Source organism: Bufo bufo, chromosome 5 (assembly GCF_905171765.1).
Source record: "Bufo bufo chromosome 5, aBufBuf1.1, whole genome shotgun sequence".
Classification (NCBI taxonomy): Eukaryota; Metazoa; Chordata; class Amphibia; order Anura; family Bufonidae; genus Bufo; species Bufo bufo.
Window position 1 is genome coordinate 193,890,635 of NC_053393.1, and position 22,324 is coordinate 193,912,958.

The window sequence follows — 22,324 nt, forward strand, 5'->3', positions numbered from 1 at the left end:
TCATCTAGTCATCACAGTTTGGCTCTTGTCCATGTTGCTTGCCGTTCTTCCTGCTGCCAACACAACAGCTTAAAGAACTAGCGGTTCACCTGCTGCCAAGGGTGTTAACAGTATTTATCTACTTACATGCATCTAATCAGCCATAAAATTAAAACATTGTTACATTCATTAAAATGTAATAATGGCATCTGTCGAGGGGTGGAACATATAAAGGTGCTGCCACATGTGCAGGTTTTTAATGCAGTTTTTGGAGCATTTTTTTTTTATCCGTTTCTAGTTTTGGCTTCACAAACTGCATGAAAAAACCTGCACATGTGGCAGCACCTTTATATGTTCCACCCCTCGACAGATGCCATTATTACATTTTAATGAATGTAACAATGTTTTAATTTTATGGCTGATTAGATGCATGTAAGTAGATAAATACTGTTAACACCCTTGATCTGCTATATTCCCACTTTGACACTTGGGGCTGAAACAAGAGCACAATTCTTGTTCATCTAGACAAGATATATTTTTTAAATTATAGAAACTTTTAAAAGAACCGTAAAAAAAAAAAAGTTTATATATTTGTGGCTGTACGAACAACACAACAATTGCTCTTCATCTTTCATTAAAGGGTTTCTCCAGGAATTAAGAAAATAAAAATACCTAAATATTACTTTGTTATAAATATATTCCCAAATACTTTCATTAGTTATAATGGTTTGTTTTGCCTGGGGAGCAATCATTAGGAGAAATAAAATGGCCGCCGTCCTGTTAATACACACAAAACCTGTCCTAATCACACAGTAGGACAAGTTATTTCAGAACACTGAGGTAAAGAGCTTGTCCTGCTGTGTGATTAGGACAGGCTCTGTGTGTACTAATAGGACGGCGGCCACTTTGTTTTTCCTACTCATTGCTCCCTAGACAAAAGAAGCCATTATAACTAATGAAAGGTATTTGGGAATATATTTATAACAAAGTAATACTTAAAGGGATTCTGTCATGACATTTGAGGCCTATAACCTAAACATATGGCCAGGTCCCTACTAATAACCTGAATCCGAAACTGTCCTTATTAAATGTGCCTGTGGCTCTATTAGCACATAAAACAGGTTTTTATAACCTGTCATTCACCTACCTAAGGTGCCCAAGGGGACGTCGCTTCATACAGGGTGCTCGGCTGCAGCCATCTCCGTCTGGTGCCCAGCGCCGCCTTCCCACTAGAAATCGCAGCCCTCCCTTTCTATAGAGCCGCCTTCCTCACCTCAGCGCCGCCTCCCTCACCTCAGCACCGCCTCCGAAATCGTCCGCTCCCTCAGCCAGATCCCGCGCGTGCGCACTAGGTATAACCTGATGCGCCCGTGCGGACTCCTGGCAGCGGCCTCGTTGAGCGAAGTGCGCATGCGCCGTCTGGCGCACTTCGCTCAAACCTGCCTTGACCGCCCTATTGCAGCCATCCTCTCACAGCCTCATGGGATCTGGCTGAGGGAGCGGACGATTTCGGAGGCGGTGCTGAGGTAAGGGAGGCGGCGCTGAGGTGAGGAAGGCAGCTCTATAGAAAGGGAGGGCGGCTATTTCTAGTGGGAAGGCGGGCTGGCCACGAGACCGAGATGGCTGCAGCCGGGCACCCTGTATGAAGCGACGTCCCCTTGGGCACCTTAGGTAGGTGAATGACAGGTTATAAAAACCTGTTTTATGTGCTAATAGAGCCACAGGCACATTTAATAAGGACAGTTTCGGATTCAGGTTATTAGTAGGGACCTGGCCATATGTTTAGGTTATAGGCCTCAAATGTCATGACAGAATCCCTTTAAGTATTTTCATTTTCTTACTTCCCGGGAACCCTTTTAAGGTTGAGGTCACATGTGGGTGATTAGCTGCAGATTTGCTCTTGCGGATTTATGTGCGTCAAATCTGCAGCATTGTACAGTACCAGAAAAGTGGATGAGAATTTCTAAATTTAACCAGTGCATTTCTCTTGCATATTTCTCCCTTCTAAATGGAGAGAGTGAAATCTGCTGGATTTCTGCAGCAAAAAACACATATAATACATGCCGTTTTGTTACTTTTTTGTGCATTTTTTGCTGCAGAAACGCAGCAAAAATTGCAAAGGATTTTTCCGCTGGATTTTATCATGTGTGACCCCAGATTTCAAAGGGCAATGATTTTTTGCTGTTTCAATTACTGTTTCCAAAGTTACTCTTTTCTCCTTGTCAAGCTCTTCAAACTAAGAGAAATATATCAATACTTCTTTTCATGTGAAATATTTAATATAATTATGTAATAGGTTTTTCTAAGCCAGATAGTAAGTGTTTTCCCCTCTTAATTTGCTTGGCTATTACTGCAAATATATTACTCAATATTGCTGAGACTATAAGATGTGAAGTTCCGAACAATGTACACATACTAAAAATACTTCACTTAAAAGGGAATATTTCTTTTCCCAATCTTCAGTGCAGCACCCTTGTCCATTCCCCCATTGTCCATATACATTTGGACTACTTTTGGCATCTGATTAAAGGAACAGGTACTTTGGTAAGTTGCCTCTTAATGCATACATTTTATGTGGAGATTTGGCAGTTCCATCACTTTCATGAGAGCAAAACATCACATATGGATCTGTCAGAAGACAATTTGGCACAGTATGATAGCTTACATTATGAACCAAACACAGAAAATTTGAACAGAGCCAAAGACTATTCTAAATACTTTAAAAGGCGGTAAAGCAGAGACCCTCCACGTTTCTATTTATTTTTATTTTTTTACAGAAATGGCAATGTTTTCTAATTTCTGGAAACTGGAAAAAGCTAAGTTTATATATATATACAGTACAGACCAAAAGTTTGGACACACCTTCTCATTCAAAGAGTTTTCTTTATTTTCATGACTATGAAGGCATCAAAACTATGAATTAACACATGTGGAATTATATACATAACAAACAAGTGTGAAACAACTGAAAATATGTCATATTCTAGGTTCTTCAAAGTAGTCACCTTTTGCTTTGATTACTGCTTTGCACACTCTTGGCATTCTCTTGATGAGCTTCAAGACTTCCAACAGAAATGGACTTCCAACAGTCTTGAAGGAGTTCCCAGAGATGCTTAGCACTTGTTGGCCCTTTTGCCTTCACTCTGCGGTCCAGCTCACTCCAAACCATCTCGATTGGGTTCAGGTCCGGTGACTGTGGAGGCCAGGTCATCTGGCGCAGCACCCCATCACTCTCCTTCATGGTCAAATAGCCCTTACTTTCAAAGTTTTCCCAATTTTTCGGCTGACTGACTGACCTTCATTTCTTAAAGTAATGATGGCCACTCGTTTTTCTTTACTTAGCTGCTTTTTTCTTGCCATAATACAAATTCTAACAGTCTATTCAGTAGTACTATCAGCTGTGTATCCACCTGACTTCTCCTCAACGCAACTGATGGTCCCAACCCCATTTATAAGGCAAAAAATCCCACTTATTAAACCTGGCAGGGCACACCTGTGAAGTGAAAACCATTTCAGGGGACTACCTCTTGAAGCTCATCAAGAGAATGCCAAGAGTGTGCAAAGCAGTAATCAAAGCAAAAGGTGGCTACTTTGAAGAACCTAGAATATGACATATTTTCAGTTGTTTCACACTTGTTTATGTATATAATTCCACATGAGTTAATTCATAGTTTTGATGCCTTCAGTGTGAATCTACAATTTTCATAGTCATGAAAATAAAGAAAACTCTTTGAATGAGAAGGTGTGTCCAAACTTTTGGTCTGTACTGTATATATATATATATATATATATATATATACACACACACACAGTCAGGTCCATAAATATTAGGACATCGGCACAATTTTAAAAATTTTGGCTCTATACACCACCACAATGGATTTGAAATGAAACGAACAAGATGTGCTTTAACTGCAAACTGTCAGCATTAATTTGAGGGTATGTTCATCCAAATCAGGTGAACGGTGTAGAAATTACAACAGTTTGCATATGTGCCTCCTACTTGTTAAGGGACCAAAAGTAATGGGACAATTGGCTTCTCAGCTGTTCTATGGCCAGGTGTGTGTTATTCCCTCATTATCATAATTACAATGAGCAGATAAAAGGTCCAGAGTTCATTTCAAGTATGCTATTTGCATTTGGAATCTGTTGCTGTCAACTCTCAAGATGAGTGAAGCAAGCCATCATTAGGCTGAAAAAACAAAACAAACCCATCAGAGAGATAGCAAAAACATTAGGCGTGGCCAAAACAACGGTTTGGAACATTCTTAAAAAGAAGGAATGAATCGGGAGCTCAGCAACACCGGAAGACCACGGAAAACAACTTTGGTGGATGACCGAAGACCGGGGTAAGAAGTCGACTCCCCTGGAACGTGCACCCATTTTTTCTGATAGTAGTCAGTGCCGGCATTTTTCATATATATATATATATATATATATATATATATATATAAAACTTTGAATAACATTCTTTTTAAAGCCTAATTTTAGTCAAAAGCTTAGATATGGGATATGAGATATTATGCTGAGCTGACCACCAGGTTGTGAACCACGCCAAAAAAACATTCCTGACTCTGTGTGACAGGAGTCGTTATATAGGCATTTACATATTTGAGATAGAAGTAGGCTTTACCTCTTTGTCTGACATGGCATTGAGGGTGATTTTCACACATCACAAAAAGAAAGACACATCATGCTTACTTCCCTTCAAAATCGGAAGATGTTCAGCAGCGCCATGAGATCAGAACTGGCAGAAACCAGTGGGATCCAGGCACACCCATCCACTGTTTGGAGTAGTCTGGCCAGAAGTGGTCTTCATGGAAGAATAGTGGCCAAAAAGCCATACCTTCAATGTGGAAACAAAGTCAAGCAAGCATGATAACATAGAAACTGGGGTGCAGAAAAATGACAACAGGTGCTTTGGACTGATAAGTCAAAATCTGAAATATTTGGAGGTAACAGGAGGGAGTTTGTTTGCTGAAAGGTTAGACAGCGGTACATTAATGAGGTTCATTGAAAGTTTTGGCAAAGCATTTCATCACAGGGAGTTGGGGATCTGTTCAGGAGTAATCATGCCCTCAATGCTATGAAATACAGCCAGATACTTATCCATTATGCTGTACCATCAGGGAGGCGTCTGGCTCCAGCAGCCTTTGTAGTGCAGAGGTACAAAGACCCTAAACATACAGTCAATGTAATTAAGAACTATCTTCTGTGTAGAGAAGAACAAGACAAGAACAAATCCTGGAAGTAATGATATGGCCCCCACAAAGCCCTGGTCTCAACATCATGGAGTCTGTCTAGGACAACATGAAGAAACAAAAGGTTTTGAGCAAGCCTACATCCACAGAACATCTGTGGCTAGTTTCCCACGATGTTTGGAACCTCCTCCCTGCCGAGTTCCTTAAAAAAATGTTGTGTGCAAATGTGCTTAGAAGAATTGATGCTGTTTTGAAGGCAAAGGGTGGTCACACCAAATATTGATTTGATTTAGATTTCTCTTTCGTTCAACTTCACATTTTGTTAATTGATAAAAATAAACAATGAACACATATTTTTAAAGCATTATTACTTTGCAGCATTTTTCCACACCTGTCTTGACAGTACTGTATATTTTACGACATACCTATACATTTGTCAAAAACTAATTCCTGCCACATTGTGAAATTGCAACCTAGCACGTTACACTCATGGGTGCCTTCGTGCAATTTTGCATCAGAGTGTGATGTTTTTGTTTAGCCATAGGATCCAAGCAGAGCATCGGAGTACAACACCACCCAGAAATAATAGTTCATATATGCAGAGTTAATACATGCCACTTACTGTATATCTATATGCACCAATCATATTCATACTTCATTATTAGGAGAAAAAAAAACTCTGTCCCAAAAGTCACAAGCAGACGGAACTTATCTAAATGATGACTACATAAAAGTTGCTGAATTATACCCCTGGGTTACTGAAAGGCTGTATAGGGTTAAGTGCCTTTTACTGTGGCCGATAATCTAGAATCTATGAATACTGTATGTGTTTGGCCAATGATTAGTCGGACCGGCTGCAGGGAACTGTTGCTAACAGTCGCCCCCCTTTCAGTTTGCATCAACCCATTAAAGTTTCCATTTTTTCCATTGCCCCCTCCCACTTTTCCTCTACAGAGACCCATGAAGTAAACATTTTCATCCTGCTCCCCAAATTATGCAGTTAGCAAAATTTCATCCTGGTATCATTTGAAAGCTAAGATTATAATGCCAGAATCACAGCTCAAGCCTATAAATTCTAGTTGTGTCAATCATTTCACATATGTATTACATACATATGACCTTTGCATTGAAATGGGTTAAGCTAGTAAGCATTTTCTTAAAATTATTCACTGTATATGTTGATGTGAGGCAGGGGTTTTTCAGCAGGGAGGAAAAAGATATGTCATTACAAGAGAGTAAACTTACAGTGAGGTCGCTTCTAATAGCAAAGTTCTCCGGTTTGACATCACAAAGGTGGAGCCGATGAGAGAACTCGTTGTCAAACTGATGGACCATATCTAAGAAACTGATGGCAATATCAAGGACAGCGTTCATCTTTTCCTCACCTGTTTTGCACTGACCAACAACTTCTTCCAAGGAAAACAGATTTTGTTTCCAAGAGTGTCCAGCACTAAGAAACTCTACTGCATAAAAGTGTCCACAGGTCCCAACTATATGTAGGACATGTCTACTAAAATCTTGGAGCAAATTAAAGAGTAGATATTCTTCTTGTTGGTATAAAGACCACATACTTGCAAGTTCCACTTTCCAGTTCTGACTATGTTTTCTTTCAGGCCACAGAGGTAGTAAGGTGCTGTTTGGTAAATCCAAACCCAGAGTATTTTTAATTTCCACAGCTACCATCACAAGAAGTTCTGTGTCTGTAAGAGACTGAGCATCAGATTCATCCAAGAACAGAGGTGCTTGGAATTTGGAAAAGGCATCATTTTTGGATTTCAGGATGACTGGGGTGCCTTGCCAGTCAGCTTGCAGAACTTTTTTACCCCGTTGGTAGTAAAGACAGTGCTTATACACCAGCTTTTCAGTCACACAAAGATCTTCACACAGGTCTCCGGTCACAGCTCTGTTGTTGTAATCATAACACTACATGAGGAAGATGAAAAAAATTAGAAAACATGAATATTAAACATAGTTATATATATATAGTTATATCTTCTACTGTCAGGCTATAGATATAATTTCAGATTACAAACAAGTAAATATATTAGGGGGAATTTATAATAGACCAGCATTGTACCCCGGTCTATAACGTCCCCGTGTGCTGCCCGAGGCTGTGCCTAATTTATGATGAGTTTCACTTTGGCAGTCAGTGCGCCAAAAATTAAACATAGTGTTTGAGACGTTTTACCCCAGAAAACTGACATGGGGTGAATGATAAATTCCCCCCTCTGGGATAGCACACTCTGACACAGGGACAGACTGGCTATAGACTAGGGATGTCCCGATACCGATACCAGTATCGGTATCGGGACCGATACCGGGCATTTGCACGAGTACATGTACTCGTGCAAATGTCCCGATACCACTGCCGATACCTGTGCGCCGCTTCTATGTGTCTGTGTCCGTCCGCGGCCCCTGCACCTCGCACAGCTAACAGCTTCACAGGCAGCAGCAGGCAGTGTAATTGGAGCCTAGAGTGGAAGCTAGGCCCGCCCCTCCCCGCCCTCCAACCAATCAGAGACTCACAGCACAGGGAGCGTAGTGCAGGGACTCAGAGAATCGTCTGACAGTTTATTAGTTAAAAGAATCGAATGAGTCACAGACTGTGTCACCGAGTCCCTGCCAGGCTTCCTGCTCAGCGGCTCCCTGTAAGTCCGTCTGGGGGAAGGCATTATTAGCATAGCATGTAGTGGAGCTGTGTGTGTACAGGGTGCATGTAGCAGAGCAGGAAGCCTGGCAGGGACTCGGTGACAGTCTCTGACTCATTAGATTCTTTTAACTAATAAACTCTCAGACGATTCTCTGAGTCCCTGCAATAACTATACATTGTAATTACATCAGTCTGCTCCACTGCATTCACTGCAGCAGAGCTGTGTTTGCCAGGAGCGAGTCCCTCTAAAGGCGATAGTGTCTGTCTTCTATGGCCCTGGTCCCTCCCTTCCTGCCTGCAAGCTGCACATTGATCTCTAAAAGCAGGCATTAGGGCAAGAAGAAATATACATTACTGTATGATGGCCACAAGACTATTATACTGAGGAGGGGGGCTTCAAAAATTGTTGTCCTGACTCCTTACAGTAGCGTCTCCTTGTGGCTGCCCCATACAGTATAATGTCTCCTTGTGGCTGCCCCCATACAGTATAACGTCTCCTTGTGGCTGCCCCTATACAGTATAACGTCTCCTTGTAGCTGCCCCCCATACAGTATTACGTCTCCTTGTAGCTGCCCCCATACAGTATAACGTCTTCTTGTGGCTGCCCCCCATACAGTATAATGTCTCCTTGTGGCTGCCCCATACAGTATAACCTCTCCTTTTAGCTGCCCCCATACAGTATAACGTCTCCTTGTGGCTGCCCCCATACAGTATAACGTCTCCTTGTAGCTGCCCCCATACAGTATAACGTCTCCTTGTGGCTGCCCCCATACAGTATAACGTCTCCTTGTGGCCGCCCCCATACAGTATAACATCTCCTTGTGGCTGCCCCCCATACAGTGTAACGTCTCCTTGTGGCTGCCCCCATACAGTATAACGTCTTCTTGTGGCTGCCCCCATACAGTATAACGTCTCCTTGTGGCTGCCCCCATACAGTATAACGTCTCCTTGTGGCTGCCCCCATACAGTATAACGTCTCCTTGTGGCCGCCCCATACAGTGTAACGTCTCCTTGTGGCTGCCCCCATACAGTATAACGTCTCCTTGTGGCCGCCCCCATACAGTATAACATCTCCTTGTGGCTGCCCCCCATACAGTGTAACGTCTCCTTGTGGCTGCCCCCATACAGTATAACGTCTCCTTGTGGCTGCCCCCATACAGTATAACGTCTCCTTGTGGCTGCCCCCATACAGTATAACGTCTCCTTGTGGCTGCCCCCATACAGTATAACGTCTCCTTGTGGCCGCCCCATACAGTGTAACGTCTCCTTGTGGCTGACCCCATACAGTATAACGTCTCCTTGTGGCTGACCCCATACAGTGTAACGTCTCCTTGTGGCCGCCCCATACAGTGTAACGTCTCCTTGTGGCCGCCCCATACAGTGTAACGTCTCCTTGTGGCCGCCCCATACAGTGTAACGTCTCCTTGTGGCCGCCCCATACAGTGTAACGTCTCCTTGTGGCCGCCCCATACAGTGTAACATCACCTTGTGGCCGCCCCATACAGTATATAACGTCTCCTTGTGGCTGCCCCCATACAGTGTAACGTCTCCTTGTGGCCTCCCCATACAGTGTAACGTCTCCTTGTGGCTGCCCCCATACAGTATAACGTCTCCTTGTGGCTGCCCCCATACAGTATAACGTCTCCTTGTGACTGCCCCCATACAGTATAACGTCTCCTTGTGGCTGCCCCCATACAGTATAACATCTCCTTCTGGCTGCCCCCATACAGTATAACGTCTCTTTGTGGCCCCCATACAGTATAATATCTCCTTGTGGCTGCCCCCATACAGTATAACCTCTCCTTGTGGCTGCCCCATACAGTATAACGTCTCCTTGTGGCTGCCCCCCATACAGTATAACGTCTCCTTGTGGCTGCCCCCATACAGTGTAACGTCTCCTTGTGGCTGTCCCCATACAGTATAACGTCTCCTTGTGGCTGCCCCCCATACAGTATAACGTCTCCTTGTGGTTGCCCCCCATACAGTATAACGTCTCCTTGTGGCTGCCCCCATACAGTATAACGTCTCCTTGTTGCTGCCCCCCATACAGTATAACGTCTCCTTGTGGCTGCCCCCCATACAATATAACGTCTCCTTGTGGTTGCCCCCCATACAGTATAACGTCTCCTTGTGGCTGCCCCCATACAGTGTAACGTCTCCTTGTGGCTGCCCTCCATACAGTGTAACGTCTCCTTGTGGCTGCCCCCCATACAGTATAACATCTCCTTGTGGCTGCCCCCATACAGTATAACGTCTCCTTGTGGCTGCCCCATACAGTATAACTTCTCTTTGTGGCTGCCCCCCATACAGTGTAACGTCTCCTTGTAGCTGCCCCCATACAGTATAACGTCTCCTTGTGGCTGCCCTCCATACAGTGTAACGTCTCCTTGTGGCTGCCCCCCATACAGTATAACGTCTCCTTGTGGCTGCCCCATACAGTATAACGTCTATTTGTGGCCCCCATACAGTATAATGTCTCCTTGGAATGTTATAGTTCACCACTATGGCACTCTGTGAGCATTTTTAATACTGGGGTACAACAGGGGCATTTTTAATACTGGGATCGCTACGGGAAAATTACTGGAGGTACTTGGGACATTTTTCATACTGAGGGAACTATAGGGGGCATTACTGAGGCACTTTTCAAACTGGGTGCACTATAAAGTGCATTATTGGCAGCACTATGAGGGAATTTTTAATACTGGAAGCACAATTGTGAGGCATTATAATTGCTGGAGGCACAGCGTGATTAATACTGGGGTCACTATAGGGGCATTTTAGGCATTATTATTACAGAGGGCACTATAGTGTGCATTATTATTGCTGTAGCACTATAGGGAGAATTTTTCTTATTACTAGGGGCATTATGGAGCCATTATTATTACTAGGGGCATAATAGGGGCATTATTATTGCAGGAGGCACATTAGGGGGAATTATTAGTACTGGGGTTATTTATTCTACATTATAGTATTTAGGAGATTGAGGAGCACAGCGGGCACAGTATTGGTGGTATCAACAGGATGGGAAGTTTCTATTGAGAAGGGGGGAAGAGGATGAAAAAGTGAGGAACCTAAGCTGTCTGCAAACTCTGAAGATGTCGCTGAAAGAAGTCTCCATGGTGGTTTTTTGACAAATGGAGAAGATAAGGAAAGATAACTTGTACATCAGAGGAAACATCACTGGATGTAAGAGGTATTTAGTGCTGTATTCTCCCATATGTTTAGAAGCACTGAAAGGCCAGGCATCATGCTGAAAGTAGGGCTGGGTTGAGGCTGTGGCCAGCACACACATTTGTTTTATTTTTTATTTGTTTTTGCTAGTTGCATTGAAGCAATAAAAAGGTTGCACAGGAGGTACACATAGCAGTTTTTTTTTTTTTACAGATTTAATGCCTCTTTAGTTTGTCATACACTAGTTTGGGACAAATAATCAGTAGGTGGCAGGGCACAAAAATGAGAGTTCAGTAAAAGGATTGCAAAAAACAAGTGGCAAGACTACATAAAAGCATAATACACCTACTGAACAAAATGAAAGACCGGTAAAATAGCAACAGTCATTATCCAGTAAAAGTACGTAGCCCACTGATGCAGAGATGCGGTACTTATTACAGCACATATGTCAGCTTATCATTCCTGGCAGTGCAATAGTTACTTAAGCAATCAAACTAAAAGCTAAGTGTAACTTTGAGATTCAGAAACTGTTTTAAAGTTGTCAATAAAGGTCATTGCTTTAACAATATTCAATCATAAAAAATGCAATAAAGTAAGATATACTCTGATAATTAGTGGCAGCAAAGCTAATTCTAAAACTGAACACTAATGGGTGGGATCAATACATGGAAGCACTGGCTTCATTTACAGTATTTCATTATTTTCATCAGAAACTGATGAAGATGAACTTTCACTTCATGTTAACTTAAAGGGATTGGCCCATCTCACACATTGGTTGCCTATCGCTAGCATATGCCACTAATGTCAGGAAGGTTTGGTTCCCACCTCTCGGACCCGCCTCTATATCTAGAACGGGGCTCCCAAAGCGAAGAAGAGTGCACAAAGCGTGTATGGCGCGCTCTCTATTCACTTCTATGGGGGTTCCGAAAAGAGCCAATCGAGCGCGCTTAGCTATTTCCAGAACTCCGATAGAAGGGACTAGAAAGCATGGCCACCTCTTTATTTACCTTTATGGGAGTTCCAGAAAAAGCCAAGCTGGCTCCCAGCAATATTTGTCACTCCCTGCCCTTGTGCAGTGCGCCCTCGTTCACTTTGGGGGCCCTGTTCTAGAAATAGGTGTGGGTCCCAGAGTTGGGACCCGCACCTATCTGACAATGGTGGCATATTCTAGTGATATGGCACCAATGTGTTAGATGAGCCAACCCCTTTTTGTTTCTAGGTGATTGTTTTCTAGGTATTGCCTAAATATATTTAAGGTCTCCTTGTGTGTACTAAGGATACATATAAAATTACGCTACAAACCCTGTTAAAGGTACTTGAACACCTTACCATCATGCCTATAGAAGCTTGATAGACATCACATTCCAAAAACCATGGGTGTTAATATGAAATTGGCCCCCTTTTGTGGCAATAACACAAGTTTTGGAGAATTTACCCCAAATGTGTTCAGTGGGGTTGAAGTCAGGGGTCTGTTTAGGCCTCTCAAGTTCCTGAACGGCCTTGTCTCATTTAAAGGGTTTGGCCACTTTCTAGTTATTGTTGACCCATATGTTTGTAAGATGATTATATGTCACTTACTAATATAATCTTTGTTGAAATTGTGTAGTATTTTATATATTTCATAAGGTATGCTCTCTTGTTTACACAGTTTTTGTGCTGTCCACACAGAGGTTCTGTCCATAAAATGGCTGCTGATGGAGGGTCATGTGACCAGGTAAATCGCCTCCATGTAATGTCTTCTCTGTTCAAAGACAATGCCCCTGCACTAAAGTCCTAACACAGATGTATTTGAATAGCGGATGCATCACATGGAGGTGATTTGCCTGGTCACATGACCGTCAATCAGCAGCCATTTTATGGATAAGATCTCTGTGTGGACAGCACAAAAGACTTTGTAAACAAGGCAGCAATAGCTTATGAAATATAGAAAATGGTTCTGAATTTCAACAAACGCTATATTACTAAGTGCCATATAATGATCTTACAAAAATTTTGTCAACAATAACCTGAAGGTGGCCAACCCTTGGAAGTTTAACCCCTGTTTAAGCAGTCCCCTATTAACCTCCCCACGATGCAATTGTGTGGTGCCAAGTGGTTGTCATGGCAGCTGGGGATCTAGTAAAGGCGTCCAGACATGCCATCTTAGTCCTCACATTACAGCATGCCAGAGACAAGACTTAATGGGATGGTGCTACAGGCACGATACAATAAAATAGAGAAGTATTGTGGCATATTGGACAAACAATCACATTGTCAAGTCCGCTAGTGGGACTTAAAAAAAGTAAGTAAAAATATAAAAATAAAATAAAATATATCAATAGTTCAGAACACCCCCTTTACCTTTATCATGTAAAATATCTAAATGTAAAAAAAAATTATTGGTATCACAATAACCGTAAATAAACCTCCGACCAGGAGTACCTCTGAAGGAAAATCACCTCCATGTAATGTCTTCTCTGTTCAAACACAATGCACCTGCACTAAAGTCCTAACAGAACAAGTGCAGATCAGTGTTGATCAAGCATGCTCGGCACATCGCGGTGTTTGGCCGAATATCGCGTCTGCTCGAGTCAGTGTATTTAAATCTAATTTAGCCTCTATTTCTGAAAAGTTTCTGGCAGGATTCAAATTCACAACCTTCTACATTACAGCCAAGAATGTTAACTACTACACTATAGACTGCATAGCCAGTTACTTAAAAAAAAAAATATCCTGAGATATTCCCAAAAAATGCATTAGCCAATAGAAGCCTAGTCACATGACCCTTATCAGCCAATAGAAGCTCGCAGGTTCTTAGTCTCCACATACATACACATACAACCAGGTTTCTATAACAACCGAGCCATTTTTCTTCACTGTTGCAGGTCAGCTTTAAAGGGGAAGGGCGCTGTGGATGACACTGTTAAGGGAGCGGAGTGCTGTGGAGGTCACAGTTCAGGGACAGGTAGGGTGGCCATTCAGGCCACCCCCAAAAGACGGACTACAAGACACCGCCCCTGGTCCCACTAAGCCACGCCCCTCCCGCTCTGCAGCCGACAGGGATTAAAAAATTAAAGCTAAAAATCAACTTCTATCAGCTGCAGGGGTGGGAGGGAGGGTGACTTTCTCCCTGCAGCTCACGCTCAGACAGCACAGTGCTGTTCAAAAGGACATCCCTGTGTCTGCGCCAGACGGAAGACATGGAGTCTGAAAGCCGGACTGTCCACCCTAAAACTGGACCTCTGGCCACCCTAGAGGCAGGCTGCTGTGGAGGTCACAGTGTTAAGGGACAGATTGCTGTAGAGGCCACTGTTAAGGGGGCAGGGTGTTTTGGAAATCACTGTTAATGAGACGGGGTACTGTGGAGGTCACTAATAAAGGGGTGGCTGCTGTGGAGGTCACTGTTAAGGGGGCAGGATGCTGTGGAGGTCACTGTTAAGGGCTGGTAAGGGGTCAGGGAATAGTGGAGGTCACAGTTAAGGGGACGGTCCGCTATGGAGGTCAGTGTTAAGGGACAGGGTGCTGTAGAGGTCACTGTTAAGGGGGCGGGGTGTTGTGGAGGTCACATTTTAAGGTATTGGAGCTCTGTGGATGTCACTGTTAAGGGGGCAGGATATAGTGAAAATGACTGTTAAGGAGACGGGTACTGTGAAGGTCACTAATAAAGAGGCGGCCGCTGTGGAGGTCACTGTTAAAGGGGCGGGCACTGTGTCAGTCACTGTTAAGTGAGGAGAGGACTGTGGAGTCCACTATTAAAGGGGCAGCGGGGTACTGTGAGGTCACTGTTAAGGCAGCGGGGTACTGTGAGGTCACTGTTAAGGCAGCAGGGTACAGTGGAGATCACTCTTAAGGGAGCGGGGTACAGTGGAGATCACTGTTAAAGGGGAAGTCACTGTGGAGGTCTCTGTTAAGGGTGCCGGGAATGGTGGAGGTCACAGTTAAGGGGACTATAACCTATGGTCAGTGTTAAGGGGCAGGTGCTGTAGAGAAGATCACTGTTAAGGGGGTGGGCCCCTGTGGAGGTCCCTGTCAAGGGGGTGGGGTGCTGTGGAACTCACTGTTAAAGGGGCAGGCTGCTGTGAAGGTCAAAGTTAAGGGAGTGGGCTGCTGTGGAGGTCCCATTTTATCCCCTTAGGGACCCATGACGTATCGGGACGGCATGATTCCCGAGTCCTTAAGGACCCACCGGTACGTCATGTGTTGTTCCGATCACCGCCGTCCGGCGGGCGGTGATCGGAACAAGGTGCCTGCTCAAATCATTGAGCAGGCACCTCGGCTAAATGCGCAGGGGGGGTCCAGTGACCCCCCCCCGTGTCTGTGTTTGCCGCAAACCGCAGGTCAATTCAGACCTGCGGTTTGCGGCTTTTACCTGGTGCGGCGGCGGTGGTCGGCGGTGCCTTTGGGTCCCCATGGGGCTGTGGGGGGGACCCGATGGCATGGAAGGCAGAGTGATGCCTAAGGAAGGCATTGCGCTGCCTTCTGGTGAAGAGCCTGTGAGATCCAGCCCCCTGGATCTCACAGGCCGGAAGCTGTATAAGTAATACACACTGTATTACTCATACAGCCAATGCCTTCCAATACAGAAGTATTGGAATGCATTGTAAAGGATTAGACCCCCAAAAGTTCAAGTCCCAAAGTGGAACAAAAAATAAAGTGAAAAAAAAAAGTTGAAAAAATAAAGTTTTCCCCCCCAAAAATTAAAAGTTTCAAGTAAAAATAAACAAAAACGTAATTTCCCCCAAATAAAGTTTAAAAAAATTGGTAAAAAATAGGGGGGGAGGGGGAAGTATACATATTAGGTATCGCCGCGTCCGTATCGACCGGATCTATAAACCTATTACATGACCTAACCCCTCAGATGAACACCGTAAAAAATAAAAAATAAAAACTGTGCTAAATAAACAATTTTTTGTCACCTTACATCACATAAAGTACAACAGCAAGCGATCAAAAAGGCGTTTGCCCCCCAAAATAGTACCAATCTAACCGTCACCTCATCCTGCAAAAAATTAGCCCCTACCTGAGACAATCGCCCAAAAAATAAAAAAAACTATGGCTCAGAATATGGAGACACTAAAACATCATTTTTTTTGTTTTAAAAAAAAGGTGTTATTGTGTAAAACTTACATAAATAAAAAAAAAGTATACATATTTGGTATCGCCGCGTTCGTATCGACCGGCTCTATAAAAATATCACATGACCTAACCCCTCAGATGAAGACCGTAAAAAATTTCAAATAAAAACTGTGCTAAATAAACCATTTTTTGTCACCTTACATCACAAAAAGTGTAATAGCAAGCGATCAAAAAGTCACACACACACCAAAATAGTGCCAATAAAACCGTCATCTCATCCCGCAAAAATCATACCCTACCCAAGGTAATCGCCCAAAAACGTAAAAAATGATGGCTCTCAGACTATGGAAACACTAAAACATGATTTTTTTTGCTTCAAAAAAGAAATCATTGTGTTAAACTTACATAAATAAAAAAAAGTATACATATTAGGTATCGCCGCATCCGTGACAACTTGGTCTATAAAAATATCACATGATCTAACCTGTCAAATGAATGTTGTAAATAACAAAAAATAAAAACGGTGCCAAAACAGCTATTTCTTGTTATCTTGCCTCACAAAAAGTGTACCGTATACGCCGGCGTATATAAGACGACTGGGCGTATAAGACGACCCCCAACTTTTCCATTTAAAATATAGGGTTTGGGCTATACTCGCCGTATAAGACTACCCCTGAATGCCCAGCCCTCCCTGTCTTCAAGACGATCTTCTCCAGTCCAGGGAACTGACTGGGATCTGTGGATGGCACTGTTATGGGGAGGGGGATCAGTGGATGACACTGCTATGGGGAGGGGGATCAGTGGATGACACTGCTATGGGGGGATCTATGGATGACACTATATAGCATCTTCTGCTATATGTGTCATCCACAGATCCACCCCATGACAGTGTCATCCACAAATCCCCCTCCCCATAACAGTGCCATCCACAGATCCCCCTCCAAATAGTGCCATCCACAGATCCCCCCTAAACAGTGTCATCCACAGATCCCCCCCATGACAGTGCCATCCACAGATCCCCCTCCCCATAACAGTGTCATCCACAGATCCCCCCAATGACAGTGCCATCCACAGATCCCCCTCCCATAACAGTGCCATCCACAGACCCCCCTCCAAATAGTGACATCCACAGATCCCCCCCTAAACACTGCCATCCACAGATCTCCCTCCCCATAACAGTGCCATCCACAGATCCCCCCCCATGACAGTGCCATCCACAGATCCCCCTCCCCGACGCTCAGAGGAGTATACATTTATTAACTGTAATCTGTAACTTTAACTTTAAATGAGCGCTCATGTCTTTACTAGGGTACCTTACTCTCAGCTATGGTAATAGGCAGTGCGGGCGGCGCTCACTCACTGATGTCACGCGCCTGCGCCACCTAGTGGGAGGAGCAGGCACGTGACGTCAGTGAGTGAGCGCCGCCCGCACTGACTGTTACCGGAGCTGAGAGTAAGGTACCCTAGTAAAGAGATGAGCGCTCATTTAAAGTTAAAGTTACAGATTACAGTTAATAAATGTATACTCCTGTGAGCGGCGGGGCCCTGTATATTCTAACCCCCAGGCAAGCGTCCCCATCACCATGGGAACGCCTGGGGGTTAGAATATACCATCGGATCTGAGTATACCCGGCGTATAAGACGACCCCCGACTTTTGAAAATAATTTTTAGTGTTAGAAAGTCGTCTTATACGCCGGCATATACGGTAATATAGAGCAACCAAAAATCATATGTACCCCCTAAACTAGTACCAATATAACAATACACCCTATCCCGTAGTTTCTAAAATGGGGCCACTTTTTTGGAGTTTCTACTCTAGGGGTGCATCAGGGGGGCTTCAAATGGGACATATTGTCAAAAAAAACAGTCCAGCAAAATCTGACTTCCAAAAACCGTATGGCATTCCTTTCCTTCTGCGCCCTGCCGTGTGCCCGTACAGCTGTTTACGACCACATATGGGGTGTTTCTGTAAACTACAGAATCAGGGCCATAAATATTGAGTTTGGTTTGGCTGTTAACCCTTGCTTTGTAACTGGAAAAAAATTATTAAAATGGAAAATCTGCCAAAAAAGGGAAATTTTGAAATTGTATCTCTATTTTCCATTAATTCTTGTGGAACACCTAAAGGGTTAACAACGTTTGTAAAATCAGTTTTGAATACCTTGAGGGGTATAGTTTCTTAGATGGGGTCACTTTTATGGAGTTTCTACTCTAGGGGTGCATCAGGCGGGCTTCAAATGGGACATGGTGTTAAAAAAAACAGTCCAGCAAAATCTGCCTTCCAAAAACCGTATAGCATTCCTTTCCTTCTGCGCCCTGCCGTGTGCCCGTACAGTAGTTTATGACCACATATGGGGTGTTTCTGTAAACTACAGAATCAGGGCCATAAATATTGAGTTTGGTTTGGCTGTTAACCCTTGCTTTGTAACTGGAAAAAAATTATTTAAATGGAAAATCTGCCAAAAAAGGGAAATTTTGAAATTGTATCTCTATTTTCCATTAATTCTTGTGGAACACTTAAAGGGTTAACAAAGTTTGTAAAATCAGTTTTGAATACCTTGAGGGGTTTAGTTTATAGAATGGGGTCATTTTTGGGTGGTTTCTATTATGTAAGCTTCGCAAAGTGACTTCAGACCTGAACTGGTCCCTAAAAATTGGGTTTTTGAAAATTTCAGAAAAATTTCAAGATTTGCTTCTAAACTTCTAAGCCTTGTAACATCCCCAAAAAATAAAATATCATTCCCAAAATGATCCAAACATGAAGTAGACATATGGGGAATGTAAAGTAATAACTATTTTTGGAGGTATTACTATGTATTATAGAAGTAGAGAAATTGAAACTTGGAAATTTGCAATTGTTCACAAATTAGATGAAATACACCCGTGCAAAGCCGGGTCCTTCAGCTAGTACTTTATATAGTGTACTTACTACTGAATAATGGATATACTTTATATAGTGTACTTACCTTCTCCCCACTGCTCTGTCTCAGCTATGGGGTACACAGCTGTCTTCACTGGACTTCACATCCCCATCTGTTAACTTCCATATGGACGGAGGTCAGATGCACCACTGAAGCCAATGACTGGTGTCAGCAGTGATGTGTCCTCAAGCAGCACGTGACCCAGCAGGGACATGCCGCATGGGGACACATCACCTCTGAGGCCAATTATTGTCTGCAGTGGCTTACATTAGTCCATCCGGAAGTTTACATACAGGGACGGGAAGTCAAATGACTCTGAAACAGGGCTCCCTGTTTGCAATGACCATGGCTGAAACATCTGAACTCAATAATGACGAGGGGGGTCCACATATCTTTGTATACTTTATATAGTGTACTTTTCATTTTCTTTCTCAGTGGCCATTTTTAAGAGGCAAGAATCAAATAATTTGGCACAAAAATATATAGAGACAGATACTGTGTATTAATGTACAAAAAGGATAATAGATGTATCGAGGAGAATATTCCATAAGCATGGCTTCTGCTGAGTTGTACTATTACTGCTGTGGAGGAGGCCTTGAGCATGTAAACACTTTTCCTGTAGTCTGTTTGTAAATGATTTGGATCACTGATCAAGAGTATAGGATATCATTTTGTTGCACCTTTTATTGCCATGAGCCAGTGACAACCTACTGCAATATTCAGATAAACAACAGTGTAAGCTAATGGCATGTGAATATGATGGCGAGTGGTCAGGCATGTGTGACTGGTTGTGTGTCGTCTTATGGCATTCTGTGGTTATTAAGCACTATAAGGGCTCATGCACACGACCGTATGTATTTTGCGGTCCGCAAAAAATTCGGATAACGTACGTGTGCATTCCGTATTTTGCGGAACGGAACAGCTGATCCCTAATAGAACAGTACTATCCTTGTCCGTAATGCAGACAATAATAGGACATGTTCTATTTTTTTGTGGAACAGAAACACAGTCATGCGGAAACGGAATGAACACGGAGTACCTTCAGTTTTTTTTGCGGACCCATTGAAATGAATGGTTCCGTATATGGTCCGCAAAGAACCCCGGAACGGACACAGAAAGAATATAGGTTCGTGTGCATGAGCCCTAAGTCAATGACCTCATTCAGCTAATAAGAAGATTCTCACTTAATACCACATCTTACAGTTAATCGGCTATTTTTATATATCCATTACCGAACAATTCTTAAAACTATAGATCCAGTTACTATAGTAATAATTTACTCTTTATGATTTCGTAAAATCATTTACTTAGCACAGATGTGGTGACAGCAAAAATGTACACAATGAGAGTTTATAAGAGGCTACTTTCACATCTGCGTTGTGCTGTCCGTTTTTGAGAACCGGCACAGGGTCTCAAAACCGCCGCACAATGCTTCAGTTCTGTCCCCATTCATTGTCAATGGGGACAAAACTGAACCAACTGGAACGGAGTGCACCAGACTGCATTCCGTTCCTGTTTGTTGCGTTCCCATGCCGGACACAAAACTGCTGCAAGCAGCGATTTTGGTGCGGCATGGGAAACTGAAGCAGACGGATCTGGCATCATAAACCATGTAAGTCAATGGTGCCGGATACATTTTTTTTTTGGACACGGATCTGGAACCATTCACTTACATGATTTTTGGTGCCGGATCAGGCTTCTGCAGTTACCCATGCCACACACAAAAACGCTGCTTGCAGCGATTTTGTGTCCTGCATGAGAACGCAACAAGCCGGAACAGTTTCTTCATTACCGATATAATACAACAGGATCCGTTCTGAACAGATGCAGCCGGTTGTATTATTATAGCAGAAGCGTTTTGCTGTGGTTTTGAGATCCCATGCCGGATCTTAAAGCCGGACAGCAAAAAACGCTGATGTGAATGTAGCCTTACTAAGGATACAAGTTTAACAAGTTTTCTAAGAACTATGTTATGAGTTGTCCAACTTGTTTGATCTGCGTTCTCCTTTAAAGCACAACATGGATTAATGCCATTTTCAGGCTATGAGTATTGTTTTGTCAAAATATCATCTCGGCTAAGGAATTTGTTTAAGTCTAATTGATTACAGGTGCTTCTTACCTGAAAAAATATGATGTGTGAAGCCCTGTTTTTTGTAGAAAACCAAGATTTGGTATTTTTCTTTATTATTCTTTATTTAGGACTCTTTTGAGCACTGCCACATTTATGTAACACTGTAGTTGAAGTAAGTAGACTATGTTCATGTCTGATACATGTAACACGGCATAGCTGGCCATGTACAGTAGCTTAATGTTGGCTGACTCCAACAATTGTGGCGCGCTCCATGGGCAGTCAATTGTAACGTGGCAAGCAGGCCACTAGGTCAAACAGTAATTGTTTTGATTCTTAAATAAAGAAGCACCAGATATTTTGTGGTCACCTATTCCTGGTTCCACTATAGAAATGACTCGTCCCTTCTATCAACCTGAGCAAGCTGGATCTGATTATCCTGCCCAATAACAATACAATTTTATCATGTAGCTTATCTTATACAACATGGCGCTCTTCATCTAGGCTGCAACCTATTGGTACAAAACCACAAAAAACCCAAGTGACCAAACATTTTTCCAAAGAAACTGTTCTTAAAGGGGTTTCCAGGAGTTTGATATTGAATGGTTATCCCCAAAACATGTCATCAAAATCTGATTGGTATGGCTGTGACTCCCAACACCCCCACCAATCAGCTGTTTGAAAAGACCACAGCCACAGTGTAGTGCAGGGGTAGGCAACCTCCGGCACTCCAGCTGTGGTGAAACTACAACTCCCATCATGCATACTTGCTCTGCTCTTCTAAGAACTCACATAGAAATGAATGGAGCATGCTGGGAATTAAAGTTTCACAACAGCTGGAGTGCCGAAGGTTGCTGATTCCTGGTGTAGTGGCTGTGCTTGGTACTGCAGCCCAGACCCATTCACTTGAAATAGGCCATGTGACCCATGAATGTGACATGTCTAGAAAGAGACAGCGGCCCTCACAAGAGCACCGTGACCTCTTCAAACAGCTAATTGGTGTGGGTGGTGGGAGCCTGATCCCGACCAATCAGATATTGATGACCTATCCTGAGGACAGGCCTTCAATGCTGAACTGCCGAAGACCTCTTTGACACTTAATTCTTTCTGAGAGTTGAATTCATTGGCTGTATGGGTAATCACCAGGATAAAAGGAGATATAAATATTAGTCTTGTTTACCGACTTTAGATTTTTTTTTTGTTACAGGTATGAAAACTAAAGGAGAAAGCTTTGCCAGCAGTCACTTAAAAATCAGACTTTTGCTGATTCTGATGTGA

General features: G+C 43.2%; 1 protein-coding gene across 1 annotated transcript in view; it reads right to left on the minus strand.

Annotated features, from left to right (window-relative positions):
* DIPK1C (divergent protein kinase domain 1C) overlaps positions 1-22,324 on the minus strand; it is an 84,873-nt gene that overhangs the window by 50,377 nt on the left and 12,172 nt on the right. The window contains exon 2 of the mRNA XM_040432447.1: positions 6,426-7,103. Coding sequence (XP_040288381.1) covers positions 6,426-7,103 — 678 coding nt within the window. The remainder of the gene's footprint in view (positions 1-6,425; positions 7,104-22,324) is intronic.